The sequence below is a fragment of the Tachypleus tridentatus genome, chromosome 7 (assembly GCF_004210375.1).
Source record: "Tachypleus tridentatus isolate NWPU-2018 chromosome 7, ASM421037v1, whole genome shotgun sequence".
In the NCBI taxonomy this organism is placed as follows: Eukaryota; Metazoa; Arthropoda; class Merostomata; order Xiphosura; family Limulidae; genus Tachypleus; species Tachypleus tridentatus.
The window spans coordinates 127694326-127721511 of NC_134831.1; the positions used below are offsets into that span (position 1 = coordinate 127694326).

General features: G+C 32.6%; 1 protein-coding gene and 1 long non-coding RNA gene across 7 annotated transcripts in view; one reads left to right on the plus strand and one right to left on the minus strand.

The window, feature by feature from the left end:
- LOC143256563 (uncharacterized) lies at positions 1-19208 on the plus strand. The gene is made up of 3 exons (XR_013031405.1): positions 1-153; positions 12608-12724; positions 19071-19208. It is a non-coding gene; the product is annotated as an uncharacterized LOC143256563 (long non-coding RNA).
- Positions 9179-27186, minus strand: part of LOC143256562 (uncharacterized) — a 22725-nt gene continuing 4717 nt past the window's right edge. For 2 of the 6 annotated variants that reach the window (XR_013031399.1, XR_013031400.1), the window contains 4 exons: positions 17452-17739; positions 13141-13349; positions 11151-11298; positions 9179-9975 (listed from right to left, as the gene is read on the minus strand). Coding sequence is in view for 1 of the 6 variants with exons in the window: in XM_076513928.1 (XP_076370043.1) it covers positions 13151-13349; positions 17452-17738 (486 nt within the window). In the remaining 5 variants the exon portion in view is untranslated. Of the gene's footprint in view, positions 9976-11150; positions 11299-13140; positions 13350-17451; positions 17740-20207; positions 20274-20752; positions 20886-22768; positions 22974-27186 lie in introns of all 6 variants that reach the window. The other 4 variants (XR_013031403.1, XR_013031402.1, XM_076513928.1 and 1 more) reach the window with 4 other exon arrangements.

Below are 27186 nucleotides of genomic sequence, written 5' to 3' on the forward strand. Positions count from 1 at the left end.
ACTTCCAACGCTAAAATCTATTTCGAGTAGAACAAAAAGAGTAAAATAAAAATTAAGAAATATTGAAATTCAAGATGGCTGACCATAAAATAAATGTCTTCACCACGAAACATGAGTTATTTTTTTTTGTAATTATTTACGTAAGCATCTTTCGTAAGTAGTATCTCGTTTCTATTTGATTATCACTGATAGATATGCTTCTGTTGAAAATCTTAGATTGAAGATTAGAAATTAGTTATATTCTTAAGTTTCATTAAACGTCGTGTATACTTTGAGTCAGTGTTACGTAAACCTTTTTATAAAGAAAGATAAACTTTAAATGGTTTGGTTTGTTGTTGATCATTTTACTTCATTTATCACAGTGATATTTTTAATTTGTTTTAGAGCAAAGACACATTATTTCTTTGTAATTAAGCATTAAGTTGCACAATTGGCTATGTGTTCTCTGCCTATCACGAGAATTAAAATATAGTTTATGTTTTGAAGCCCTTATACATATTATTGTGTTACAAGGAGGCAAACTCGAAGAAACGAAACTCTTTTAATGTCTTTTATATTTTAATGAGATCTAAAATAAAACCTAATTTTACAAAGAATTCTGTTTGTCATAAACAATAAGCAACTTGTCAAAACATATAGCTCAAATTATGTCACCATATATTCATCAAAAGTACCACAATTTTCTTGTTTAAAAATAAGGGAAGGTCAGGAAGGTATATGTGAAAAATGTTGAAATGAATGTTTGTGAACTTCTTTCAACAAGAAAATACTAAATCCACCAATGAAAATACTTCACGTGATATTTTTTTCTTAAAAGAATAGCTACGTAACTTTGTTTTATTTATATACGTCTTGCCAGTTAATTGGAAGAATTTTTTTCTGACTCATGCGACGTCGTGCTGACGTCACCATACAGAATATTTGATCGATGTTAAAAATATGATTTCTTAAGATACGTTTGTTATAACTTAAGTACTGTTATTTCCTAGTTCTTTAGAAACTGATTCACTTCTCTCAATTTTAACTCATACCCCTCACAACTAACTTCATAACAAACAATTAAATATCCTATTCTTCGTTAGACGTAATGAAATATTCGTAACATTTACTCAATGTAATATTTATTTATACAATAATAACAAAGAAACTAAAATTTAAAACTTGGTTACTTACTTTGATACATTTAAATTATTTAATTAATGGATTGGACTTTAGATATTTCATCTCTTAGTACAATAGCTTTTTCTGTCCACCACGGATAGAATTACGACCTGAGGAGCATGACTCATCCTTTTTTCCAAGAAAAAACATTCCGCGTTCAAGAATTTTCAAACGATGGAGCCAAAGCACATAGGACGTTTCGAAGAGACAAACCTTCAGTGTCGTCCAATGTAGCAGATTGTTTAAAAGTTACTAAGCAATTGTGTAAAATACAAACTATAGTATTACCTCCATCTAAAAATTGGTGGTTCTGGTTTGTTTGTATTTTAATTTTGCGCAATGATACACGATGGCTATCTATGCAAGTCGTTGCTAATTTAGCAGTGTAAGACTAGAAGGAAGTCACCCAGTCACCACCACCCATCGTCAACTCTTGTTCTATTCTCTCAGCAACGAATGGTGGAATTGACGGTAACATAATAACTCTACCAGACCTTAAAGGGTAAGCATGCATGTTGTAACGGCGATTCGAACCTGTGACTCTCAGATTACGAATCAAGCGCTGATGATTTTGGTTAGGAAAGAGAGAAGATCATCCAAAAAATCCACTGTGTTAATGATGGTCTTACCTCTTAATGTCATTAGAAAGACGATAATTTAAACTTTACAAGGGCAAGTTGTCTTATTTCTGTTGATTGCTTTCGGTTGTTTTCTTGTTTTTGTTTTCTATAGAAAGTAACACAAGTCTTCAAAACATGTTTTAATTTCTAAGGTTGGGATGTATCTGGGTGCTATTGCGAAGTTGAGACTTTGTTGAGTAGATGTACCTCGTCTGAGTTTAATTGTCGGTCGCATCTGTTAATTATGAGGTTTGTCATGTTGGTGTCTTTTCTGTTGTTTACATCTTAGTTTTTCTAGTGTTTTTTTGTTTCTTTACGATCATATGAGTTTCTACCGTTAATAGTGGTGTAACGTATGTTAGCTCAGACATAATGGTTACATACATAAGATGATCGAAATGTTGTTCGCTCCTTTACATAGTACGTTCTCTATCCATACCAGACGTTTTTACATATATATTGTTCTCCACAAGTGGGTTTTCTCGTCATCACTGAATGTTATATTTATCCACAATTCTGTGTTCAGATAGGCTACACAGGTAAAAGGAAAAAGAAAATGGAGTTTGTAGAGCGACAATACAGGTGTTATCATACTGGATTATTAATAATCAGCAATACAGGTGTTGTCATACTGGATTATTAATAATCAACAATACAGGTGTTGTCATACTGGATTATTAATAATCAACAATACAGGTGTTGTCATACTGGATTATTAATAATCAACAATACAGGTGTTATCATACTGGATTATTAATAATCAACAATACAGGTGTTGTCATACTGGATTATTAATAATCAACAATACAGGTGTTATCATACTGGATTATTAATAATCAACAATACAGGTGTTGTCATACTGGATTATTAATAATCAGCAATACAGGTGTTGTCATACTGGATTATTAATAATCAACAATACAGGTGTCATCGTGCTGGATTATTAATAATCGACAATACAGGTGTTATCATACTGTGTTATTAATAATCGACAATAATGATGTTGTCCTATTGGATTTTTAATAATAAACATTACAGGTGTTGTCGTATTGGATTATTAATAATCGACAATACAGACGTTGTCATATTGGATTTTTAATAATCAACAATACAGGTGTTATCATATTGGATTATTAATAAACGACAATACAGGTGTTGTCATATTGGATTATCAATAATCGACAATACAGGTGTTGTCATATTGGACTATTAATAATCGATAATACAGGTGTTGTCATATTGGACTGTTAAAAATCGATAATACAGATGTTGTCATACAGGATTATTAGTAATAAACAATACAGGTGTTATAATACTGGATTATTAAAAATGAACAAAACAGGTGTTGTCATACTGGATTATTAATAATCGACATTACAGGTGTTAATCGGCTATGAGTAACATTTAACAAATATCTCCATTTGCCATATCTACTCGCAAGGTACGAAACAAAGAATAGCAGACGTATCCATGTGTAGGTAGAACTGATAAAGTGTTTGATTTCATCCATGGGAAAACATTGGAAAAATAACCTTTGAAACGCAGATATTACGAAGAAGATATACTATCAATAGAATGTACGGAAACACTGCAGAAAATATCTTGTAACATCAAACCACATGTTGATCCCAAGTGGTTCACGTATACTAGTGAAAACCTTCAGAAAACAAATAACACCAAATGTTTAAACATTGCGGAGAGATTCAATATGTATTTATTCTTTGTGCTAAATACGTACCTTTACACAACCCTATCAAAATACTTTACTCGTTGAGATCCACAAATGTACCACATATACTGTAATTGAGCCGAGGAACGTGTCTCTTTTATTGACATTTCTTTAGAAAAGCATTTAATCACTTAAAAAATGTGGCTACTCTTCGTGTATCATTACTGAGTGGGAAAGGGCACGAAAACGTCAAGAGGTGTATCATGCACTGGTGAATATTCGTATGATTCTTCCACGAGATCTTTGTAGGAAAAAACACGAATGCGCAATGCATTCGCGCATTCAACCAGACAAAAAATGAATAAATAAATAAGTACCACCTAAAGATTCTCGAAGTTACATCATTCAAACGGATTAAGAAAAACAGTGTCGATATAGGTTACTGGTATCAAACTGATAGAAGATGTAAGGAAATAACAAACACGTTATAACCACGTGAGGCATGCAAAAAGCATCCAGAGATTCGTTAAGGTTATTAAGCAGTTTAAAGATTGAAATACAATGACAATACAACATGTACTGAGGCAGTTCTGAAATGTATTATTTTATAAGATGGAGAACATGCGGCGAGTCAAATATATCAACTGAAAATATTAATATATCATTTTTATATGGGCCAAACATGATACGAAGATCCCTCAAGCAAAATAATCTGGTGGTTATAAGCTCGTAATAATCATATAGTGTATTGTAACTATGGTACTCATGTAAGGACCAATTGGCCATGTAAACATTCGATCTTTCTAACAACTACATTGGTGCAACATCTCTAGAAAGTTGAGATGATAACTGTAACAAAAAGTGTAAAACTTTATACGCGTTGCCTTCTCTCTAGTCTTAGATTGCTAAATTTGGACGGCTGGTGCATACAGCTCTCAAGTAGCTTTGCGCGAAATTAAAATAGAAACGGAAGTAGTCTAACGCCATTATTATGCAAAACAAGGTCCGTATCTTGTTATAAATACATTTTTAATAATTCAGTAAGTTAACAGTCGAATTGGTTTGGGTATAACGTACAAAAGTATCAATCATTCATTACCAGTGGAATCATAGCTTCTAATTACTTTTATTATTTTCTAGTTGTTGCCATATCAATAAAACATTTTCCCCTATTTTAATTATTCCCTAACGTATTTAAAGCTGTAGGCAAGCAAAAATAGTAACTTAAATATATTTCCGTATTTCATATAGGAGCGACACAAAAACCATTTCGTTCAATATCAGAACTAGCCAACTGAGTTACACACGTGTGAAGCTAAAGCTTGGTTCTAAGTGCTGTTTGCAAACGCTTTTGATTTCGAAATAATTAATGGACAAATTAAAATTAATTAAAAACACCTGAAGGCTAGAGCACGTTTTGTCGCTATTACTGATTTTATTATTTTATGTCAGTAATGCATGAACAAGAGAGGTATTTTTTTACATATCGTTGAGTTATATTCTATTATTTATTTAATGTTAGTTTCATTAGCAGAGTTAATTGGTTTGTTTTGAATTTGGTGCAAAACTGCACGAGGGCTATCAGCGCTGGCCGTCCCTAATTTAGCAGTATAAGACTAGAGGGAAGGCAGCTAGTCATCACCACCCACGACCAACTCTTGGGCTACTCTTTTACCAACGAATAGTGGGATTGACCGTCACATATTTATGCCCTGACAGCTGAAAGGACGAGCATGTTTTGTGCGACGGAAATTCCAACCCGCGATCCTTAGATTACGAGTCGAAATCCTTAACCCACCTGGCCATGCTAGGCCCTCTTATAAAGCTAAGCTCGAAAATATATATACCGGATAAGAAAGCTATAAGTTAAAGGAGTTACAAAGGTTCGAATCCCTGCGATAGACCCTGCATACAACTTTAAAACAATCAGTGTTGTTTTTATTTGAAACTTTTCTCTACAGTTTGCGAAACTAAGCCACAAATTTGTCTTTAAATGTCTTATTATGCTAAGACGCCTTATTACATAATTTACTTTCAGGTATTCTCCAAGAGTAGTATTTTAATATAAATTTTCGTCTTTTGTTCAGTGTGCAAAATTTTAAACGCGCTGTTTTTATCATCAGTGTTTTTTACAATTGATTGAAGGTAACTGTGTGATTACGAGTTTATGTCCAATAAAAACAGCTCCTTGTTATCATGACCACACACCAGGAAATAAACTATCTTCTGAAAATGAAACTAATATCGTTAAAACTAATACTGTAGTTTCTCATTCCTTCATTCACCATGAGATTCCATCAAGGAACGTAGGGCCACAATGGTTTGCGGATTCTTCAACAGGTATTAAAGTGAGTAGGTTGTAAGCCCGCTGCAGCGAGCCGTCTCTAATTTAGTTGTGTAAGACTAGAGGAAAGGCAGCTAGTCTTCACCACCCACCGCCAACTCTTGGGCTACTTTTTATCAACGAATAGTGGGATTTACCTTCACATTGTAACGCCCCCACTGCTGGGAGGTTGAGCATGTTTGACGCGACGCAGACACGAACCCGCGACCCTCGGATTACGAGTCGCACGCCTTACGCGCTTGGCCATGCCGAGCGATACTGTAGTTTAGAATAATTAATTGTTGTTAATATTAACTTACTGCAATTAAAAATTTAAAGTGCTAAGGGGGTTTGAAGTAGATTAGAAATTCCGTTTTAGAATGCACTTATTGAAATGCAAAGCTTTTAATAATATCTATTGAAGTAATAGTTGGGAACATTTTAATAGGGTGTCACTTAATATTTGAAAGTTCAAAACTGTTATATGAGAGTAGTTAAGGTATAACTTTTTAATAATTACAATTTTATTGAAGAAATTATTATTTAAACTTGTGCACTACCTACTTGAAAAATTAAAAAAATATTTTTTTTACACTTAGTTGTATAAAGTATGCTATTTTTTTTACAAAACATGTGATTTAAAACATACAATCCAGTAATTTTTATAAGGCACAATAATTTAACTGCCTGTAATGTTAGACAACTACCTTTCTCAAACATACTTTAATAGTGTTAGAAAATGTTTGTTTGGACATTCTTTATAACTCCAAATCTGATGGACCTAACATGGCCAGGTGGTTAAGGGACACGACTCGTAATCAGAGAGTCGTGGTTTCGAATCCCCGTCACACCAAACACGCTCGCTCTTTCAGCCAAGGGGGCGTTATGATGTGACGGTCAGTCCCTCTATTCGTTGGTAAAAGAGTAGCTCAAGATTTGGCCGTGGGTGGTGATGACCAGCTGCTTTTCCTCTAGTCTTACACTTCTAAATTAGGGAAGGCTAATAGAGATAGCCTACGTGCAACGGCCCGGTATGGCCAGGTAGTTAAGGCATCCGGTTCGTAATCTGAGAGTCATTGGTTTGAATCCCCGTCGCACTAAACATGCTCACCCTTTCAGCCGTGGGAGCGTTATCGTGTAATGTTCAATCCGACTATTCGTTGATAAAAGAGTAGCCCAAGAGTTGGCGGTGGTTATTGATCACTAGAAAGACTTTTCTCTAGTCTTACATTGCTAAATTAGGGACGGCTAGCACAGATAGCCCTCGAGTTGCTTTCACGAAATAAAAACAAACCAAACCATATCTAATGTGTAAACTCTAATTAGGCCTAACACCTATTATTACTGTAGCTTTAATAGTACGTGCATTTACTTATTAAATTAACCATGTTGACCCAAAAAAAGTAACAAACAGTGAAGTATTTTAGTCAGTAGTGAAAAAGAAATAAAAACACTGTATTAATAAAGTTTGTTACTAAAACCAATATTTTTTATAACAGCATCTTTTCTGTTGCTTGAATTTTTAATTTAAATTGTTTATCATGATTTTGTTTGCAGAAAAACGAATTATAAACATTCTTTTGTTTTTCTCTATTTGGTAAACGTTGTCCATGGCCATGATGTCTATTTTCCGATAATGTATTCGGCACCATTTCAGTCAAACTTATCGACTGAGCTTCTTGGTGTCGAATGGTCATCCGTAAGACCTCTTTATCTATATAATGCACCTTAAGATCTTAATTTCGAGTGTATTAACATTATAATATGAAAATAAGTTACGAAAGCTGAAAACTCACTATTGGTATTGAAACAAATACCGAATTTTCCTTTCAAACTAAACAAAAAACAGAAAAAAACCAAACAATTCTCATTTTCCGCCCAGATTACAGAAACTGTACTCACTCATTCGCATACAGAGATAAATGTTAACGTACGTTTATCTATACAAAAGAACTAGATAATAAGAACCCCTTGAGACACTTTTGGTATCTATATCATGACTGTACTTGTATTATGACATCAACAATACATCACGCAGTAAAATGACGCATGTTTCTTTTATCTTTCATAAAGCCTCACTGCATATAATGGTTTTTGTTTTTAATGTTATCACAATTTTTATCTAAAAGCTTGATTGTGAACATTCTCTTTCTAACATAACCAATAAATAATAACACGCCTATGTCTTGAAAGGCAACATGCTATGGTATAATTTACTACCTGTTAACAGTAAGGTAAACGGATAAATTAATATAATAATAATAATTAACTGTTGAACAGTTTTATTTACACTAGAAACCCGATGAACGGCTGTTGCCCGAACTTTGCTTTCGTGTTTACCAATAAAAATATTTTAACTCTGCAAGTTTTTCACTATGGTTTTCTTTTCGAACGCCTTTGCCATGTCGGGCCTTCAAACTGAACAAGTTAATGAGATGTACTCTTCCAGTTTATTTAAAACTTTTAACACTTTACAAATGTTTCCTTCTCAATAAAAATCTGTTGGTTATATCTATAGGTTTGATTATTGATATTGTGATAGTTTTGCTACAGAAGTCATTCAAACATTCGATTGCAATAACATGATCTCCCCTTTTCCATGTAAATAAATATTCAGCAGATAACATTCGCAATAGAGCATTTTTAGTCTAGGTGTTCTGGAAACTGAACCAAGCAACTGATATGGAAAACGGAATCTTTTCATTTGAAAATGAATGTGTAAAAAGTTAATTTTACAAATACAATGTAATCAGTTTTTAAATGTAAATGACCCAAGGTTTCATTTCAGACATTTTCTGCTACAATTTAATGATATGTTGTTTGAATAACAGTAATTTATTTTCTTTTTTAAACAAATGCCGTTTTAAAAATATTTTTATTTGAAGTACAGGAAACAGTTTTCCATCAAGTACCTGATTCTGTGATAATAAATATATAGACAGATGGTAATTAAACTGCATCTAATAATAAAAGTTATACCTTTCAAAATGTCAAAATAGTCAATTTTTTGTGTGTTTTTTTTATAATAATGTTAATGGCTTAGTTTGGGACAGTTTATGATATATTATGCTGCAACAGGGCGATCTAGTGGTAGCAACATAGCAAAATCTCAATAATGTTTTGCGAACTCGCAAAATAAATTCACCGGAACGTTTTTAAAAATAGCTTTAGAACTGATTCTTGAAGTTAATATATTAACTGTAGCAGCCTTTGATACTGAACAACAGCGATAACTCCAGTTTAATTCGATACTTTAAGTATTCTAATACATGAACTACAGCGGAATTTGTCATTGAAAGACCTAAAAATTGTCAACTGAAAAGTTTCCAACGCACGTGTTTATGTGTGATGAAATGTAATTTGTAAATAACGCAATATTACATATCAAAGGACATAACTAAGATGTATCCTAACAAAATGTTTATTCGAAACTTAAAAATTACAGAATGCTATTCCGATGCAACACATACGACCTTGTTTGCATAATACCAATTTATTCTCTTTATTAAACAAATGTAATATCAAAAAAATATTTATTTCATTTGAAGTATAGGAGACAAGTTTTCATCAAGTAGCTAATTTAGTGATAATAAAGACTATTAAATTCTTTCTAGCCACATGCTTTCTTCTCGAAGAAATGAGTCAAAAATTCACAGCTGAAGAGTCAACGTAAATATTTATGAAGCTTTCTTATTTTCGTTTTTCATTAATTAATTAAGAATTTCAATCTTGTTACTTCAAACCACTAACAATTGATATATCAATCAAAACCAGCCAATAAAACACAACTCTGTTAATAAAGACGTTAGTCATATAGGCTGTAACAAAAATGTGAAATATAGAGAAAATACTATTGCACCTTCCTACGTCTTCTTGGTAGTTTGATTTTGGATATGTGTGTGTTGTTATTTTCAATAAATGTTTAAGCATAAGGATATTTTTTCTAGTGCTTTTATATAATATATTTATATATATATATATAAATATGTTTAGTTATGAAATGAGGAGATAAAAATTCACATTTTAAATTTTAAACATTAGACACATTTCCAACATTGTTACTTCTCTAAAAACTGTTCCATCAGCTCTAAAGTTTACTTTGCACTTCTGAGTCATTTCACACCAGTCTGCCCAAAAATCCTCTAACTTTTCTGAGGGTATTCGTTTAATGATGGCTTCAGGCATAATGGATTCACAAAATTCTACAAAATGAAAAATAATAAACATGAAATATCATTTAATAATATATTTTTGACGAAATATGAATGTGCAAACATTCTATTTTCGTACAATATATAAAGCAGGGAATTTCAAAAGATTATAAAGTTGATAACTATAAAAAATTAATTTATCAAGAGCCAAAAAACTTTAACTTACCTAATTGTAAACATCAAGTATTTTAATTTTATAGCAAATATGTCAACATTAAATATTTAAACTTATTAGCAAGTATATCATCATTAAGTGATTTGGCAAATATGTCAGCATCAAGTAGTTTAATCTAGTGACAAATATAGAAGTAACGGGTATTTAAACTTAATGGTGAATATATTAATCAAGTTTTTCTGCACACTTGTGATCCTTCAATAACAATATATATTGTGCACTAGACACAACAGCGGTGTGAAATATTTGAGGGCTGAAAAATAAGGGAAGAGAAAATATATGCCATTGACAGTCTGAAAATATAATACACCAAACAGTCGCAACGATGGTTCACACGCTCATTTGTTTATTAAAATATTTAGTTCTATGAGAAACCTTAAAATATAAACGTTTAAATAAAAGAACGTTCTTACAAACCGAAAGTAATACTGAAACGTAACAAACTTTCGATTGTATAAATGTGTTGGAAATTATTTTAACAGAAGATTTTGTTGTTTCTAATATGATCGGGTAGAACGCCTTGTTTCACAAGAAAGTATTTTATAGAAGAGCTGGGATATATATATTGTGACAACATATTTCACTACAAAGTAAATGCTTCGTCTTAATACAAATACTTTAATTCAAAAGTGGTAATACAATATGTAATATCAGTGTTCGCAAAATGTATTCACAACACTATTCTACTTTATCACTAATTCTCTTACGTTTAACAACAGTTACCACTCTTTTCCATTACAGTGAAACTTATAAGAGTGTCCTCGTGTTTGTAGCGTTTTATATATATAATGAAAAAACTATATGAAATGAAATAAACTAGAGTACGTCTCAAAATTTACATTGTTACATATTTCTGTGTGTTTTGTTTTCTGGAATCAACGTTCTAATTTGAAATAAATTATACTGGTTAGGTTAGATTAAATCACAAGTGCCCTTGCTGTTTTCAGTTTCTCAAGCAATAGGTGATTCATAATTTGTTAATTATACTTACGTATGTATTGGCTTTTCGAACTGAATACTTGAGTTTGGGGCGTTAGGGCAAAGAAGTCAGAATCAAACCCACACTCAGCTGCTAGCTTCTTAGTTGTACCATAAGGGTCGCTGCAGTCATAAGCTACCCAAAAGAAGTTTTCTACATTCTGAAAAAATTAAATCTAATCTTATGAAAATAATTTAACTCATCAACATATTCTTTAGCTGACAGCACATGAATGTATTTTCATCATCTAAATGATAGATTTTATAGTCGTCTGTTTTATTATTTAGCTTAGAAAACGTATAAAAGAAATAAAATATTATTTAACTTATTTAGCTTCAGGAAGAAATTATTATTATGGTTATTTCACTAAAACATACAAATAAAAAGTGTTTTTATTATGTTAATAAAGGTTTTAACGTCGTTTTTATAATTTATCTGATATTGTATGTGAATAGTAGATGTTTTTATTATCTATCTCGTGTCAGAAAAAGTTGTTTAGACTAAATACAATATGTAACAACATTTTTTACTTTTTCTTGTTTTTGGACAGAAATTGTTATTTCCCAATTGCTTATGCCTAAAGTAAATGAAAAAAAAAAAACCTATTTTTCTCTTCAGTCATTACTTTTGTGACCTTAGCTCCCTGTAACCACGCCAACTGATACGTGAAAGTGATTTACATTACAGTCGCAAATCTCGAAAAACTACTCACATCTAAACATTCTTGTATAACTTTAGTATAAATACATGTAAATCAGTTGATTCTTTCAGACCTTATGTAAATGAAAATGTGCAAGTTTGCCCGTTTAAACATACAAAATAGGTTAATTTCTAAATTTCATTATCACGGTCACAAAAGCAAAGTTTGAAGGGAAAAATGGCCATTTTCTGCACTTTTACAACATAAGCAATTAATAAATACCACATACTATTCAGGAACAAAATTGATGTAGCATAGTGCTATTATCAAATAGACTTCTAATAATAAAACAACCCTATTGTTAGTTGCTTTCGATAAAACACCTAGCTTTATTAAATACAACACTCTAAAACTATTACAATGTTTGAATTTGACGCACTACCTCATTTCTTATTTACAGTGTAGTTAATTGGATGAAATTCTCCACTTCTTCAATTATAAAAAGGTAATACGTTGTTTATTTCCGTGCGAAATTACCCGAGAACTATTATTTGTCAGCCGTTCCTAATTTTGAAATTAAAAGTAACAAAAAACACTTTGTAAATATAGAACGCTTTAGGGATGACAATGTTAAAGAAAAATACATATTTGCTTTAATATTACTGCACTTTTACGTTATATATCTTGAGTGTTTATATGTAGTTTGTTTACTTTAATAACACGGTCATGTTAGGACAGACATCAACATTGTGTCGGTGATAGCCGAGGAATTACGTACCAGGAAAACAATGTTGAGTTATAATATTAACTGATGTGTGTTCGCTTATAGCAATACCACATCGAAATATCTGCTGAGTCGACTGAGGGGAATCGAACCTCTGATATTACAGACTCGCTACGAAGTCGGTCGCAGTAATCATCGATTAGAATAGTTCACGAAGTAGTGGTAAGTTGTGTTGACTAGACTTAATTAATTGGAATAATATATGTATTAATATATTAATTGGTATATATATGAACATATATATATATATGGAAGAAAAATTAATACTGATAGAGACAAACAAATTAAATTAAAACAAAATCGAAAGGAAGTACTGCATTAAACAACAAATCCAAACCTCTGACTAATATAACTTAATACACTCAAGCTATTTACTGAACTTATTGTAAAATACGTTAGAATAACATTTTATTCAATATTTATGTAAAATATTGCTTTATTTGTTTGTTATGAAGACGTTCTTTAAGGCACAGAAAAATATTCAATATTTATGTAGAATATTGCTTTATTTGTTTGTTATGAAGACGTTCTTTAAGGCACAGAAAAATGTCAACAGATTTAGAGTTATTTTGTCTCACCTGTATGTACTCAATCCACTGCGGCAGTTTTGACATATCTTTTAAACTGCTTAACAATTCTTCTGTACATATACCCAGAGCAAGAAAATACCCACCTGGTTTCAATAAACGGTGAAATACCTTTAAAAGTTTTGAGGTATCTTTGACACAGTGAATAGAAAAAGAGTGAAAATATCTTGTGATATAAACCCTCCCATTCTGATGGAATCCTACAAGAAAATGCATAACAGCAGTAAAAATAGTTATACACAGGTAAAAACTAATACAAATGAAGATTAAATACAAAGAGAGCCCGGCATGGCCATGTTGGTTGAGATGTCCGATTCGTAATCTGAGGGTCGAGGATTTGAATTTCGGTCGCACCAAACATGCTCGCTCTTTCAGCCGTGTGGGCGTTATAAGTTACGGTCAGACCAACTATTCGTTGGCAAAAGAGTAGCCCAAGAGTTGGCGGTGGCTGGTGATGGCTAGTTGCCTTCCTTGTAGCCTTACAGTCCTAAATTAGGGACGGCAAGCATAGGTAGCCCTCGTGTAGCTTTGCGCAATATTGAGAAACAAACAAATACAAAGAAGTCCAGGAAATAGGTAGTTCACATGTATGAAAACATAATTTTCAATCATAAAGTGAGCATCAAAGGACGACTACATAACATATGTTGTACGTGCTACAAATTCACCAGTAAAGAAACTAGAGATTTCTAGTCTTGATCCACGTAAGTAAAATGTTTTGATCATAAGTTATTGTTAGTCTTGCCTAAGTAATATATTATTTTTTTCTAAATTAACATGTACTCTTTTCAATTATCGTTTTATTTGTCACATTAGCTATCTACTGTGTCCACCACGTGGAATCAAATCTCAGATTCTAGTACTGTAAGACCATAAGCTTATTACTGCCCCACTGAGGAACTTATTTTTGTGTATAATTAACATATGTTTTATAGCTGCGATATTTTTCTGAAACAAAACCTTTTACATAATATTCTTCAAATGTATAAATGTGCTAAATAACTTTTCAAAAAAAGAAAATGGAGGATATTCTCATTCCAAATTTTCTTTAAAATTGAGTTGTCCTTTCTAATTTGTTTCTTACTAAAGCTTGGGCATTATACACATTAAGAATTCATGTAATATTTATTAATGTTTTAATCAGTTTAGCTTAATTAATCCCAATGGAAATAATTTCAAACTCAGAGCCAACTTATAAACAAGTTACATCATTCATAACGATATATTACGTTAAAGATCGGCGACGCTTGGTCTGTATTTCGTCAGTTTATGTGTTGTTACAACACAGTGAAGATAATAATAATCTTAACAGATATTTCTTCTGGCTATATACAAGTACACAGCAGGTTTCAACTATTCACCTCATGTGCCGCAAGTCATATTAACTAGTTATTTTGATTACTACCAGAAGGTTACGTATGGTCAGGTGGTAAGGGCGCTAGACTCGTAATCTAAGGGTTGTGGGTTCGATTTTCTTTCACATCAAACATGCTCGCCCTTTCAGCCATGGAGTCTTTTTAATGTGGCAGTCTATCCCACTATTCGTTGGTAAATAAGTAGCCCAAGTGTTGGCGGTGGGTGATGATGACTAGCTGCCTTTTTTATAGTCTTACACAGCTGACTTAGGGATTGCTAGTGCAGATAACCCTCGTGCAGTTCTGTGCAAAATTAAAAGTCAAACAAACAGAGTTCATCGGGTCGTCTGGGCATGCAAAACGAAACGGTACAGAAGGGATTACAATTTATAACAACTGATGTCTTATAAATGACTGATATAATTACGTTTTTACCAAATTATTTTGTGCTGCATGTCCATCAGCCGAATGAGCTCTGGTATTGATCGAAAGGATTCATCGGCATCAGCGATGACGCCTACGGGATTTATGGTCAAAGATACTGTTATTTTTTACTAGAAACCCAAATAAAACCAATACAGAAGACTTTGCTTTAAATTATTGTTTCTATAATATAAAGATGTCGTTTTCTTATAGTTCATTTTAGCTCAAAGTTGTTATATAATTGAAAATTGTTTTGTTTGTTTGTTTGGAATTAAGCACAAAGCTATACGATGGACTATCTGTATAGTCTATACAATGAACTGTCCATCACAGGTATAGAAACCCGGTTTCTGTTGGTGTGAGTCCATAGGCATACTGCTGTGCCACAAGGGAGCAAAATTTCTTATGAATTGTGACATTCTGGATGGTTAACCCCTAAGTTCAATTATCTGTGTTGATTGTGACATTCTGGATGGTTAACCCCTAAGTTCAATTAACTGTATTAATTGTGACATTCTGGATGGTTAACCACTATGTTCAATTATCTGTATTAATTGTGACATTCTGGATGGTTAACCCGTAAGTTTAATTAATTGTATTAATTGTGACATTCTGAATGGTTAACCCCTAAGTTCAGTTTACTGTATTCATTGTGACATTCTCGATGGTTAACACCTAAGTTCAATTAACTGTATTAATTGTGACATTCTGGATGGTTATCTCCTAAGTTCATTTAACTGTATTAATTGTGACATTCTGGATGGTTAATCCCTAAGTTCAATTAATTGTATTTATTTGTTACATTCTGCATGGTTAACCCCTAAGTTCAATTAACTGTATTAATTGTGACACTCTGGGTGGTTAATCCATAAGTTCAATTTTCTTTATTAATTGTGACATTCTGGATGGTAAACACCTAAGTTCAATTAATTGTATTAATTGTGACATTCTGGGTTCGATTCTCCGGATTTACAACGCTAGGGTGGGCTGAGCAGATATCCCGATGTGGCTTTGCTATAAGAAAAACAAACAAACAAATAAACTGAATGGTTATCCCCTAAGTTGAATTAACTGTATTAATTGTGACATTCTGGATGGTTAACTCTTAAGCTGGATTAACTGTAATGTAGTTTAGCTCAAAACAGTAATCTCACAAATTTCATATTTTGCTCTTTTTCGCGTAAGAAATACAAATTCCTAGAAACTATAATTAGCAACAGGAAAAAAAAGTGAAATATTTTAAGAATTTCAAAATTTCCTCAACCATGTTTACACTGATACATGGTAAAACGAACAATTTTATTTAATATAACATTTTTGTTGTTGTTGTTTTCTGACATAAGATTTAGTACAAAAAGGTTGTCTGGAAAGTCTCGAATCTTTGCATGAAAATAATGAAGAACAACTATGCTTGGATTATTTATTTGATTTTGTTGCACTGTAGTTTAAGTTTTGTTTGTTTTGAATTTTGCTCAAAGCTACTCGAAGGCAATCTGCGCTAGCCGTCCCTAATTTAGCAGTGTAAGACTATAGGGAAGTCAACTAGTTACCACCACCCACCGCCATCTCTTGAGCTACTTTTTTACCAATGAGGAATGGGATTGATCGTAACATTATAACGCTTCCACTGCTGAAAGGTCGAGCATGTTTGGTGTGACGGGAATTCGAACCGCGACCCTCCAATTACGAGTCGAGTGCATTACCCACCTGACCAAATCGGGCCGTAGGTTAAGCATAAGCTCTACTATTATCCTAAATGCGAGACGCAGCGCTGTCTATCTTTCAAAATATGGTCATGATATCAAAATATTTGATAAAATTTCTAAATTAATCCTTTAAATACACATTAAACTGTAATTGTACAATCAAGTTCCCGAATACCAAAGTGAAACATATAATTCGGATTCTGTTTAATTGTTTTGAATTTCGCGCAAAGCTATGCGAAGGCTATCTGCGCTAGCCGTCCCTAATTTAGCAGTGTAAAACTAGATGGATGGCAGTTGGTCACCACTACCCACGGCCAAATCTTGGGCTACAATTTTACTAACGATTAGTGGGATTGACCGTCACATAATAACGCTCCCACTGCTGAAAGGTCGACCATGTGTTTGGTGACGAGGATTCAAACCCGTGACCCTTAGGTTACGAGTTGGGTGCCCTAAGCACCTGACCGTGTCGGGCCGAGCGTGATGATTTTTAAAATGATGATACTTGAAGAGCTGGGTAAAAAATAGTTTAGTTATTAAGTAGACGATTACCCATAGCGCTGGTGCATTAGATCACCGTGTGACGTATTCATGACGTCATATCTGCACCCTTAGAATGGAAAAAATCAAATTATCCATGACGGGAAACATAGTCGAAATAGAAAAATTGTGACTTATATTGCAAACCTGCATGCGAACAGCATAAAAATTTCGCGAAGTTGGGGTTACACGTCGCGTAATAGAAAAGTTTTTTCAATATCATATAAGCAAGAGTTCCATTATTGTATGATGATGATGTATTATTATAATAACATTACCTTTCCATTATATTTATCTCTCGGTATTCAATCTTTTCATGGTTGAATGTCTTCTTGGCGTATTCCACAAAAACTGGTTGGATGTTAACACCGATAAGTTTCTTCAAATTGACACATTGTGGTAGCAATATATTTCGAGTTATTGTTCCTGGACCACAACCGAAATCTAAGATATTCTCTTCTTTTGACCAAGTCATTCGTGCTTCATGAAAAGGCAGATTGGAATTAATCCAGTTAAAATTCATTGATGGCCTTTTGGATATATACTGATCTACTAATGGATTCATGCTAAAATATATTTCATTTTGTTAATTTACGTGCTATTATTATAATAAACAAAACGACAGATTAGAAAGCCAACAACAATCTAAACTCTAAAATAAATTTATTATCACAAACATATCATTGAACCTGAAGACATAATATATATATTAACTATTTTCAAATAATAAAAGTATGAAAAGCAAGTTAAACTGACTTCTTCCTTATAGTTACATTACTAAACAAATAAATGAAACAAATTAGATCTACTTTATAGGGTAAACATTTAAAACGTGTATGTTTTATATCGGTATTTTTATTTAGCTCTGCTAACTAACATGATTCTCAGAAGATTATTATAAGATACAACATTATAAGGGCTTGTCCAGTGAATATACCGTAAGAAATTTTGTTTTAAAATCGTTTTGATGTGAAGGCTAAGATAGTTTCTTTGTTTGTTTATTTGCTGACTTCCCTCCAATACTACTAAATTAGGTAAGACCTGCGCAGATTGCCCTCATATGGCTTTGAGCGAAATTGAAAACAAAAACACTATTCTACATAACGTAATATTCAGAGACACAGTAATAGGAAATAACGAGGTTTCTCTCGTTGAAATATAAAAGCCAATCTCAGTTTCAGTTAGTTTGTTTATCTTACAGTACAGTCTGAGCTTTGCGGTAAGTGTTCAGAGCTTTGTTTCGTTTGTTGTAAACCATAAGCTTTTAGATATATGTTTGTGTCTTTGTTTCTTCTACTGTAAAGTCTAAGCTTTTTGATAAGTGTTGAGAGCTTTATGTAACAAACTTTTAGAAATGTCTTGATATTTTAAAAAAAACTAGTTTTGAAATATCTGTGTTTACCTCTTCAGTCTCATGTCGTCTGTTGGTAAGAAAACAAAACTTGTAGTCAACATATAAACCTCTACGTAGTCCCAGAACTTCGACTTTATTTAAGAACACAGGAGGTCGCAAAGCTGTTTAGCTCAAAGTGATCTTTTGGAAGGCGTTGAAATTAAACAACTTTCTGATGAAGACAATTTCAACAATTCAATTTTCATGGTTACTGGTTTAATAAAAAAATAAGTTATTCTTGGTTCCCGATCAGTTGGATGACAGAATATTTCATACAAAAAAAACATTGTCAACCTTTCCATAATTAATGTGTTAATGTGAATGTCTGAACACTTCATCCGGTTTCATTTATATAACATTTTTCACAAGTGTTTAAGTTAGCTTACTGTTAAAAATGTTCACTATGTAGTTCTAAAGCTATTTTTAAGGGGTTCTGTATTTGTGTTGTTGCCAATATAAATATATTTCGTAATGTTGTTTGTTAATTTTTCCCTGTCTTTATAGATCGAGGCTTTCATTGCTCTATGACAGCAAGTTGCAGTGAAATATTGTGAAATGTGAAGTTCTTTGAAAATATAGAATGGTTTTAGTATCATATTGAAGTATTGCTGGATTGCATATTCTATGGACTCTCAGAAGAAATTAAAACATACTAGGTGCTATAACCTGGTTTTGATTATATGAAAAGATCCGAACACAACTTAAATAATGTGTCGGTTTAAGGCTAACAGAGAGGACGGAATTATGCTTTGTCTGGTTATCCAGCACAGGAAATTTATCTTTTTTTCAGCATGTTTTCATGTGGCTAAATTTGAACCATTTACCCTCCTTATGTTACTACGGAAACTAATGTCTATGGAGAGACACACTTTATCATTTTAATACATTGGATTGGAATGTTTTCCATGATTTCAGTTCCTGAACAATTATGCTATTAGTTAAGAGTTGTAGGTTTGTGTGCTTTTCTCATAGCAAAACTACATCAAGCTAACTGCTGGGCACACCGAAGTGAATCGAACCTATGATTTTAGCGCTGTAACTCCGTCGACTTACCGTTGTACTTGCAAGGGGCAATTGTAAGAGGAACAAACTCTTTCTTAAAATGTATCGCATTTTGAAAATTGCGAATAAAGTTGCAATAATTTTAATAATTTAAAAGGACATGTATTATACACAATACACATTGTAAAGAACAAGTGTCACACACAATACACATTGTAAAGAACAAGTGTCACACACAATACACATTGTAAAGAACAAGTATCACACACAATACACATTGTAAAGAACAAGTGTCACACTCAATACACATTGTAAAGAACAAGTGTCACACTCAATACACATTGTAAAGAACAAGTGTCACACTCAATACACATTGTAAAGAACAAGTGTCACACTCAATACACATTGTAAAGAACAAGTGTCACACTCAATACACATTGTAAAGAACAAGTGTCACACACAATACACATTGTAAATCACACAATACACACTGTAAAGAACAAGTATCACACACAATACACATTGTAAAAACAAGTGTCACACACAATACACATTGTAAAGAACAAGTGTCACACACAATACACATTGTAAAGTTTGCTTTAGTACAAACGACGAAGAAATAAAAATGTTTTACTTTACTTTTCAAACTTTTCAATAATTTCAAAATGGCAGCTTTCAAACGCAGGATCCTAAAACTCCTCGTGCCTCGTGAAACAAAGAAACCAACAAATAAACAAAATTTTATAACAACATTAAACAAAGGCTGGAGTAAAATCACGTAATTTCCGTAAGAAAAAACAAACGTTTTTCATAACAAATGATATAAACAAATACAGGAACAATTTCAGTGTTTGAGCTTTTATCGAAAATATTTGTTTAAGAGTTTCCTAGAGTAAAAGATATGTTTAAAATCAACATAGTTATTGAATATCTAAAAACTAATAGTCATAGAAAATAATCGATTATTGTTCATGGTTCTGTTAAGACCGCGGTTATATGATATCTTCCAAATCAACGTAAAGATTTAATACTTGAAGAATTATTGAATTTATGAAGCACTAAAGGCAGATTACGTTAAAATAGATCTTTGTCCTAAGTTAGAAGTTGCTGCGATATCACTGATACTATATCAAATATATAAAAGACACTGTCAAATATGACTCCAGATGTAATACTACTCCTACCTTGTACACCTTCTGAGTCTTGAAGAGTTTCAGAAGTGTTGTTCACAAACGTGTGAGTTCTTTATAAGAATATACAAGCTATGGATGTGAAATCTGCCCCTCTTTCTAATTTGCTGACCCAGAGCCGATCATGCTGTGATAATAAGATCACGTGATCACATTTCAGCTTTCAACAAGTACCGTTATAAACTTTATAGCTTTTCAAAGATGCAGTGGAATGTCTATGGACTTTCAACGCTTAAATCTATTACGAATAGAACAAAAAGTGTAAAATAAAAAATTACGAAATATTGAAATTCAAGATGGCTGACCATAAAATAAATGTCTTCACAACGAGACATAAGTTTTTCTTTTGTAATTATTTACGTAAGCATCTTTCGAAAGCAGGATCTCGTTCTCAATTAATTATCACTAACAGACGTGCTTCTATTGCAAATCTTAGATTACTGGTTAAAAATTAATTATATTCTTAAGTTCTGTTAAACGTCGTATATACTTTGAGTCAGTGTTACGTAAACCTTTTTATAAAGAAAGATAAAATTTAAATGGTTTGGTTTGTAGTTGACCATTTTAATAACAACGATATTTATTAAATTTGTTTGTTTTATCCGAAGACACATTATTTCTTTCTAATTAAGCACAAAAGTTGCACAATGGGCTGTGTGTGCTTTACCCATTACGGGTATTAAACTCTAGTTTATGTGTTGTAAGCCCCTATACACATTATTGTGTTGTAAGGAGGCAAACTCGAAGAAACGAAACTCTTTTAATGTTTTTTTTAAATTTTAATGAGATCTAGAATAAAACCTAATTTTACAAAGAATTCTGTTTGTCATAAACAATAAGCAACTTGTACAAACATGCAGCTAAAATTATGTCACCATATATTCATCAAAAGTACAACAATCTCCTTGTATAAAAATAAGGGAAGGTCAGGAAGGTATATGTAAAAAATGTTGAGATGAATGTTTGTGAACTTCTTTCAACATGAAAATACCAAATCCACCAATGAAAATATTTCACGTAATTTTTTTTAAAAGAATAGCCACGTAACTTCGTTTTATTTATATACGTCTTGTCAGTTAATGTGAAGAAATTATTTTCTTGAGCCATGCGACGTCGAGCTGACGTCACCCAACAGAATATTTGATCGATGTTAAAAATATGATTTCTTAAGACACGTTTGTTATAACCGTGGATTTACTGAGTTTTTTCTACATTTTTTTATTCAATTTATTAGGGAAACTGTATATAGGCCTAAGACTTTATTTCTTGTGAAACACAAATCTGTATAGTGTTTTAACTCTGCTTTGTCAAAAGCGAGTATGGACATCTGATTTTTAACGTTATAAGCCTTGAGCCACCGAGAGACCAATAACATACGGATGACACAAAACAATATGGTCGAAAATACTGTAATTACTGAATTTAGTCCCACTAATTATTACTGTGAGATTTACTGTGTATTTTGCATGAAAATGAGCGATTTCACCCAGTTCTCTGAAATGAATGGTGTAGATATAAATACAAAATCAAACTACTCAATACAGTGTTATACGTAAGCTCCACCTTGAATGTTTTCTCACAAAATTAAACAATTTTAATTATTAGCGAATATATTTTGTGTAAGAAACTAGAGGAAGCTTTATTTTCAGTAATAAGTCCCCCACCCTAATGGTAAAGCGTTCAGCTGAAGGCTATGATACAAAAAAATTGGGATTCGATTCCCGTAATAGACAAAGCAAGGATAATCTAATATGTAGCTTTATGCTTAATTCGAAATTTAAAAAAATATTTTCGTTTTTTATGTATGCTTGGAACTCTTGGACGATTTACGAATTTGATTTTAAAATAAATAAAATAACTTCAGATGTAACATGAAAAGATCATCTTGCCAGGGTAGAAGACAAAATCTGTATGGAATAAAAACTCCTCTCAAATGATTTCAAAAAAATAGAATTTCTTATAACGTTGGCCATTAGGTTTGAAACTTGTACCGATGAAATTAAACCTTACCGGTAGTTCCAGCTAATTCCTCATCTCTGATGTGTGGTTGGTTCTTTGCTGCTCCTTTGACCTGACTAGGAATGAACTGAACTTTGTTTGTAATTAAACTCAAAGCTACACAATGGATTCTTTGTGTTCTGCTCACCACGAGTATCGAAACTCGGTTTCCAGCGTTGTATGTTCACAGCATACCGTTGTGTCGCTAGGAGGCTAGCTGTATTTATGAGATGAAGTTAAGCTGAGAATGTTCTCTCTGCCACATATAAGACAAAAACTTATTATTTAAAGAAACTTGTTACAAGTCAAGGTTTTTGTTGATAATAAACCTTACACTGTGTTAATAGAAACATGTCCTACAGCTACAATAACGCAACATGATTTGTTAATAAAAGGTGGAAAATTTTCTCCATCGAAAAAAATTGATTAATGCGAACGATAAATAGATGCCAAGCTCCAGAAAGAGTAATATTGACAGTTATCACTACCGTAGTAAACCTTTCTATGCCTCATGATGAGTGAGTAATTTACATTGAGGAAAAATGTATAATAGGAACTGAATTCACGTCGAGACCTAGATTGAAGGCTATACCAATTTTAAATAACTTCACAGGTTATAATTTGAAATTTCTGTGCGCTACATGACTAAAGGTTGAACCTCTAGTGATAACAAATAAGAGCAGTCAGTATACCGACAAGAAATAAAATGTATCGGATTATAATAATTCATAACTACAGGACATTTTGGACTCTCCAATTAGTTTGAACTTTAAAGAAAGGCGGCCACTCACTCCAATTATTCGCTTATGACTTAGAGGAAAGTTACTTCTCTCAATGTGAACTCATACCCCTTACAACTAACTTCATTACAAACAATTAAATATTACAATTTTCGTAAGACGTAATGAAAGATTTGTTACATTTACTAAATGTAATATTTATTTATACAAGCATACCAAAGAAACTAAAATTTAAAACTTGGTTACTTACTTTGATACATTTAAATTATTTAATTAATGGATTGGACTTTAGATATATCGTCTCTTATTACAATAGCTTTTTCTGTCCACCACGGGTTGAATTACGACCTGAGGAGCATAACTCATCCTTTTTTCCAAGAAAGAACCTTCCGCGAACAAGAACTATCAAATGATGGAGCCAAAGCACATCGGACGTTTTGAAAAGACAAACCTTCAGTGTCGTCCACTGTAGCAGATTGTTTAAAAGTTACTAAGCAATTGTTTAAAATACAAACTATAGTATTACCTTCATCTAAAAATTGGTGGTTTTGGTTTGTTTGTTTTGTAATTTCGCGCAATGGTACACGATGGTTATCTATGCAAGCCGTTGCTAATTTAGCAGTTTAAGCTTAGAAGAAAGTTACCTAGTCACCACCATCCACCGTCAACTCTTGGGTTTTTTCTATCACCAAGGAATGGTGGGATAGACCGTTACATGATAACACTGCCAGGACTGAAAGGTTGAGCATGTTTTCTGTAAAGATGATTCGAACCTGTGACTCTCAGATTACGAGTCAAACTCTAATGATTCTGGTTAGGGAAGAGAGAAGGTCATCCAAAAATCCATTGTGATGAGGATGGGTCTACCTCTTAATGTCATCAGCAAGACGAAAATTTAAAGGGCTCGTAAAAGATTATTTCACAAACATCTAGCCCCATCAGAAATTAGAAGTTGTTTGATAAAATAAGGTGGTTTAAGAACATTGAATCACAGCAATCACTCATACACATAAAAGGAATTCTCACAGAGAGGTTTTTTTGTTGATAACTGGAATATAATACAATGTTACATTTAAAATATATATGTAAAACGGCTGGTTTGATTTGAGAAAAGTTTTATGTAGAGGAGTGAACCTTCTTCGGTCATCGTCAGGTTCACAAAGAAAGAAAGAGATCGACAGCTGACCACTTGTTTAAAGGGAATTGTGTAACTGAGTGAAGGAATATAGAGGGCGTGCTAAGAGTTTTGATTTATTTATTAATATCGGTACAAAGGAGTACATTTGTATTGGTTTCTTTTCGGCTTGAGTTGTTGTATAAGTTAGGATTTTTTAATTTTGCGTTTATGTTTGTTTCTTTATTTAGTATTTGTGTGTTTTCTGTGGTTATGTTGTGTGTATTTGATTTGCAGTGTTCGAAAACGTGTGAAGGTGACTTTTGTTATCTGTGATTTTGGTTTCCATTTTTCTACTTGTTTCTCCAATATAGAAGTCGTGGCAGTTATCACATTGTATTTTATAAATAATGTTGGTGTGGTGTTTGTCAGTGTAGTTTTTACATAGTATAGACTTTGTTTTTGAATAACTTTATTACCAACTGGAATGTCATATTTTGTTACTAGTTTTTGCCAAATATTGGTTATTTTTCTGCTGACGTCGGGAATATATAGTATACAGCAGTATATGGTTTCGTAATTTTTCAATTCGTGGGATATATTTACTTTTGTTAGTTGATTTTGCTTTTTGTCTAGGTGTGTGCGAATAATGTTTTCTTTGGTTTGTGGAGAAAACATATTAATGTAGATGAAGCATTGTTTTATTTTGTCTAACTTGTCATTAATTTTATCTGGTGAGCATAGTTTTATGGCTGTGTTTATTTGGTTTCTTAGTATGTTGAGTTTTTGTTTTGTTTCATGTGCTGAGTCCCAAGGAATGTATAGTCCAGTATGAGTGATTTTTCGGTGGATTTCTCTTTTAAATTTTGAATCGGTTCTTGTAATTTTGAGGTTAATGAAAAAAGTAACACCAAATGTTTAAAAGATTGCATAGAGATTCAATATGTATTTATTCTATGTAGCAAATCCGTACCTTTACACAACCCTATCAAAATACTTTACTCGTTGAGATCCACAAATGTACCACATATACTGTAATTGAGCCGAGGAACGTGTCTCTTTTATTGACATTTCTTTAGAAAAGCATTTCATCAGTTTAAAAATGCGGCCACTCTTCGTGTATCTTTACTGAGTGGAAAAGGGTACGTTTTCGTCAAGAGTTGTATCATACACTGGTAAATATAGGTATCATTCTTCCACGAGATCTTTGGAGGGAAAGACACGAATGCACAATGCATTCGCGCATTCAAGCAGACAAAAAATAAACAAATAAATAAGTACTACCTAAAGATTCTCGAAGTGACGTCATTCAAACGGAAGGAGAAAGACAACGTCGGTGTAAAATACTGGTAAGAAAACACACACACACTTTTCTCACAGCAAAGCCACATTGGGCTATCTGCTGTGCCCAGTGAGGGGAATCAAACCCCTGATTTTAGCGTTGTAAATCCGAAGACTTACCACTGTTCCAGCGGAGGACTTTGAAAACGAAAGGTCTGTCAATGTGCCTCAAGAAATTGATATATAATTATGTAATAGTCGTGTTCAATTTTTATATGGTTACACAGTGACGTCAATTTGTAATTGCTTCAAAATGCATTTTAATGCGTATACGTCAGATGTCGCTATGGTAAATTCACAAATAATATGGAGTTTAGATCGCTGGTGTGTGTAATATTATAGAACATAACAATACCTCTTGTGATTATGTGTATAGTGTTTTGGTTGTATTTTACTCATCATAATGAATTTATATTTATATATGATTTGTAGAACTAAAAATATTCCACATATTCATCATGACAAGAAACACAAACATGTTTTATTACATTAGGATTCGTCCAGAGATGCCGATCTGACAAGCCGTGGTACAGCAAAGAATTTCATTGGCACCCCATTCAAAACAAAAAGAACCAGAAAAAAGACACTTGGTAAAAATTTGTTATTAGTCCTATTGTAATGTTATATGTCAAAAGCAACTGATTTATAATATATCACGCTTTGCTAACATGGCGTTACATAAAACAAGAACTGAAAGTAAAATATTGTGTATTTATACTTTTCAACTGCAGCATAGCGGATCGTAGAAAGGTTCTGAGTTGTTTTTTTTTTATTTGATTTCTGGTTTTCGTATTTTCAACTACTAACTTTTGGCTCATAACTATGTCATTTATTGACAGATTTGAGATCTAATTACAATTTTGGACTCAAGAGGCCAACACTTTTGACTGATCTGTTCAATTATGCCCAAGTTCTCCCAGGTTAATTCTTTTTCTGTCTAAAATAATTCCAATTTGAAGGTAGGTTTGTGGAGATTATAATGTGTAATAACATCGAATCGGATATAAGTGCGCCCCACACTTGGAATTGCTGGCGCACAAAAATATAGTTAATAAAAATGACAAAAAATGGTCTCATAGATTAAGTTACTGTAATCCTGCCAAAAAGAGTTTCAAGTTCCACAATTTTTGTTTTTCATATTTATTAATTCGTTTTAACAAACTCTGTTCCATTAATATTATATTCCTGAGTAGTGTTATTTTGATGAGTACAGGAATATTTTCACCAGTTCTGGT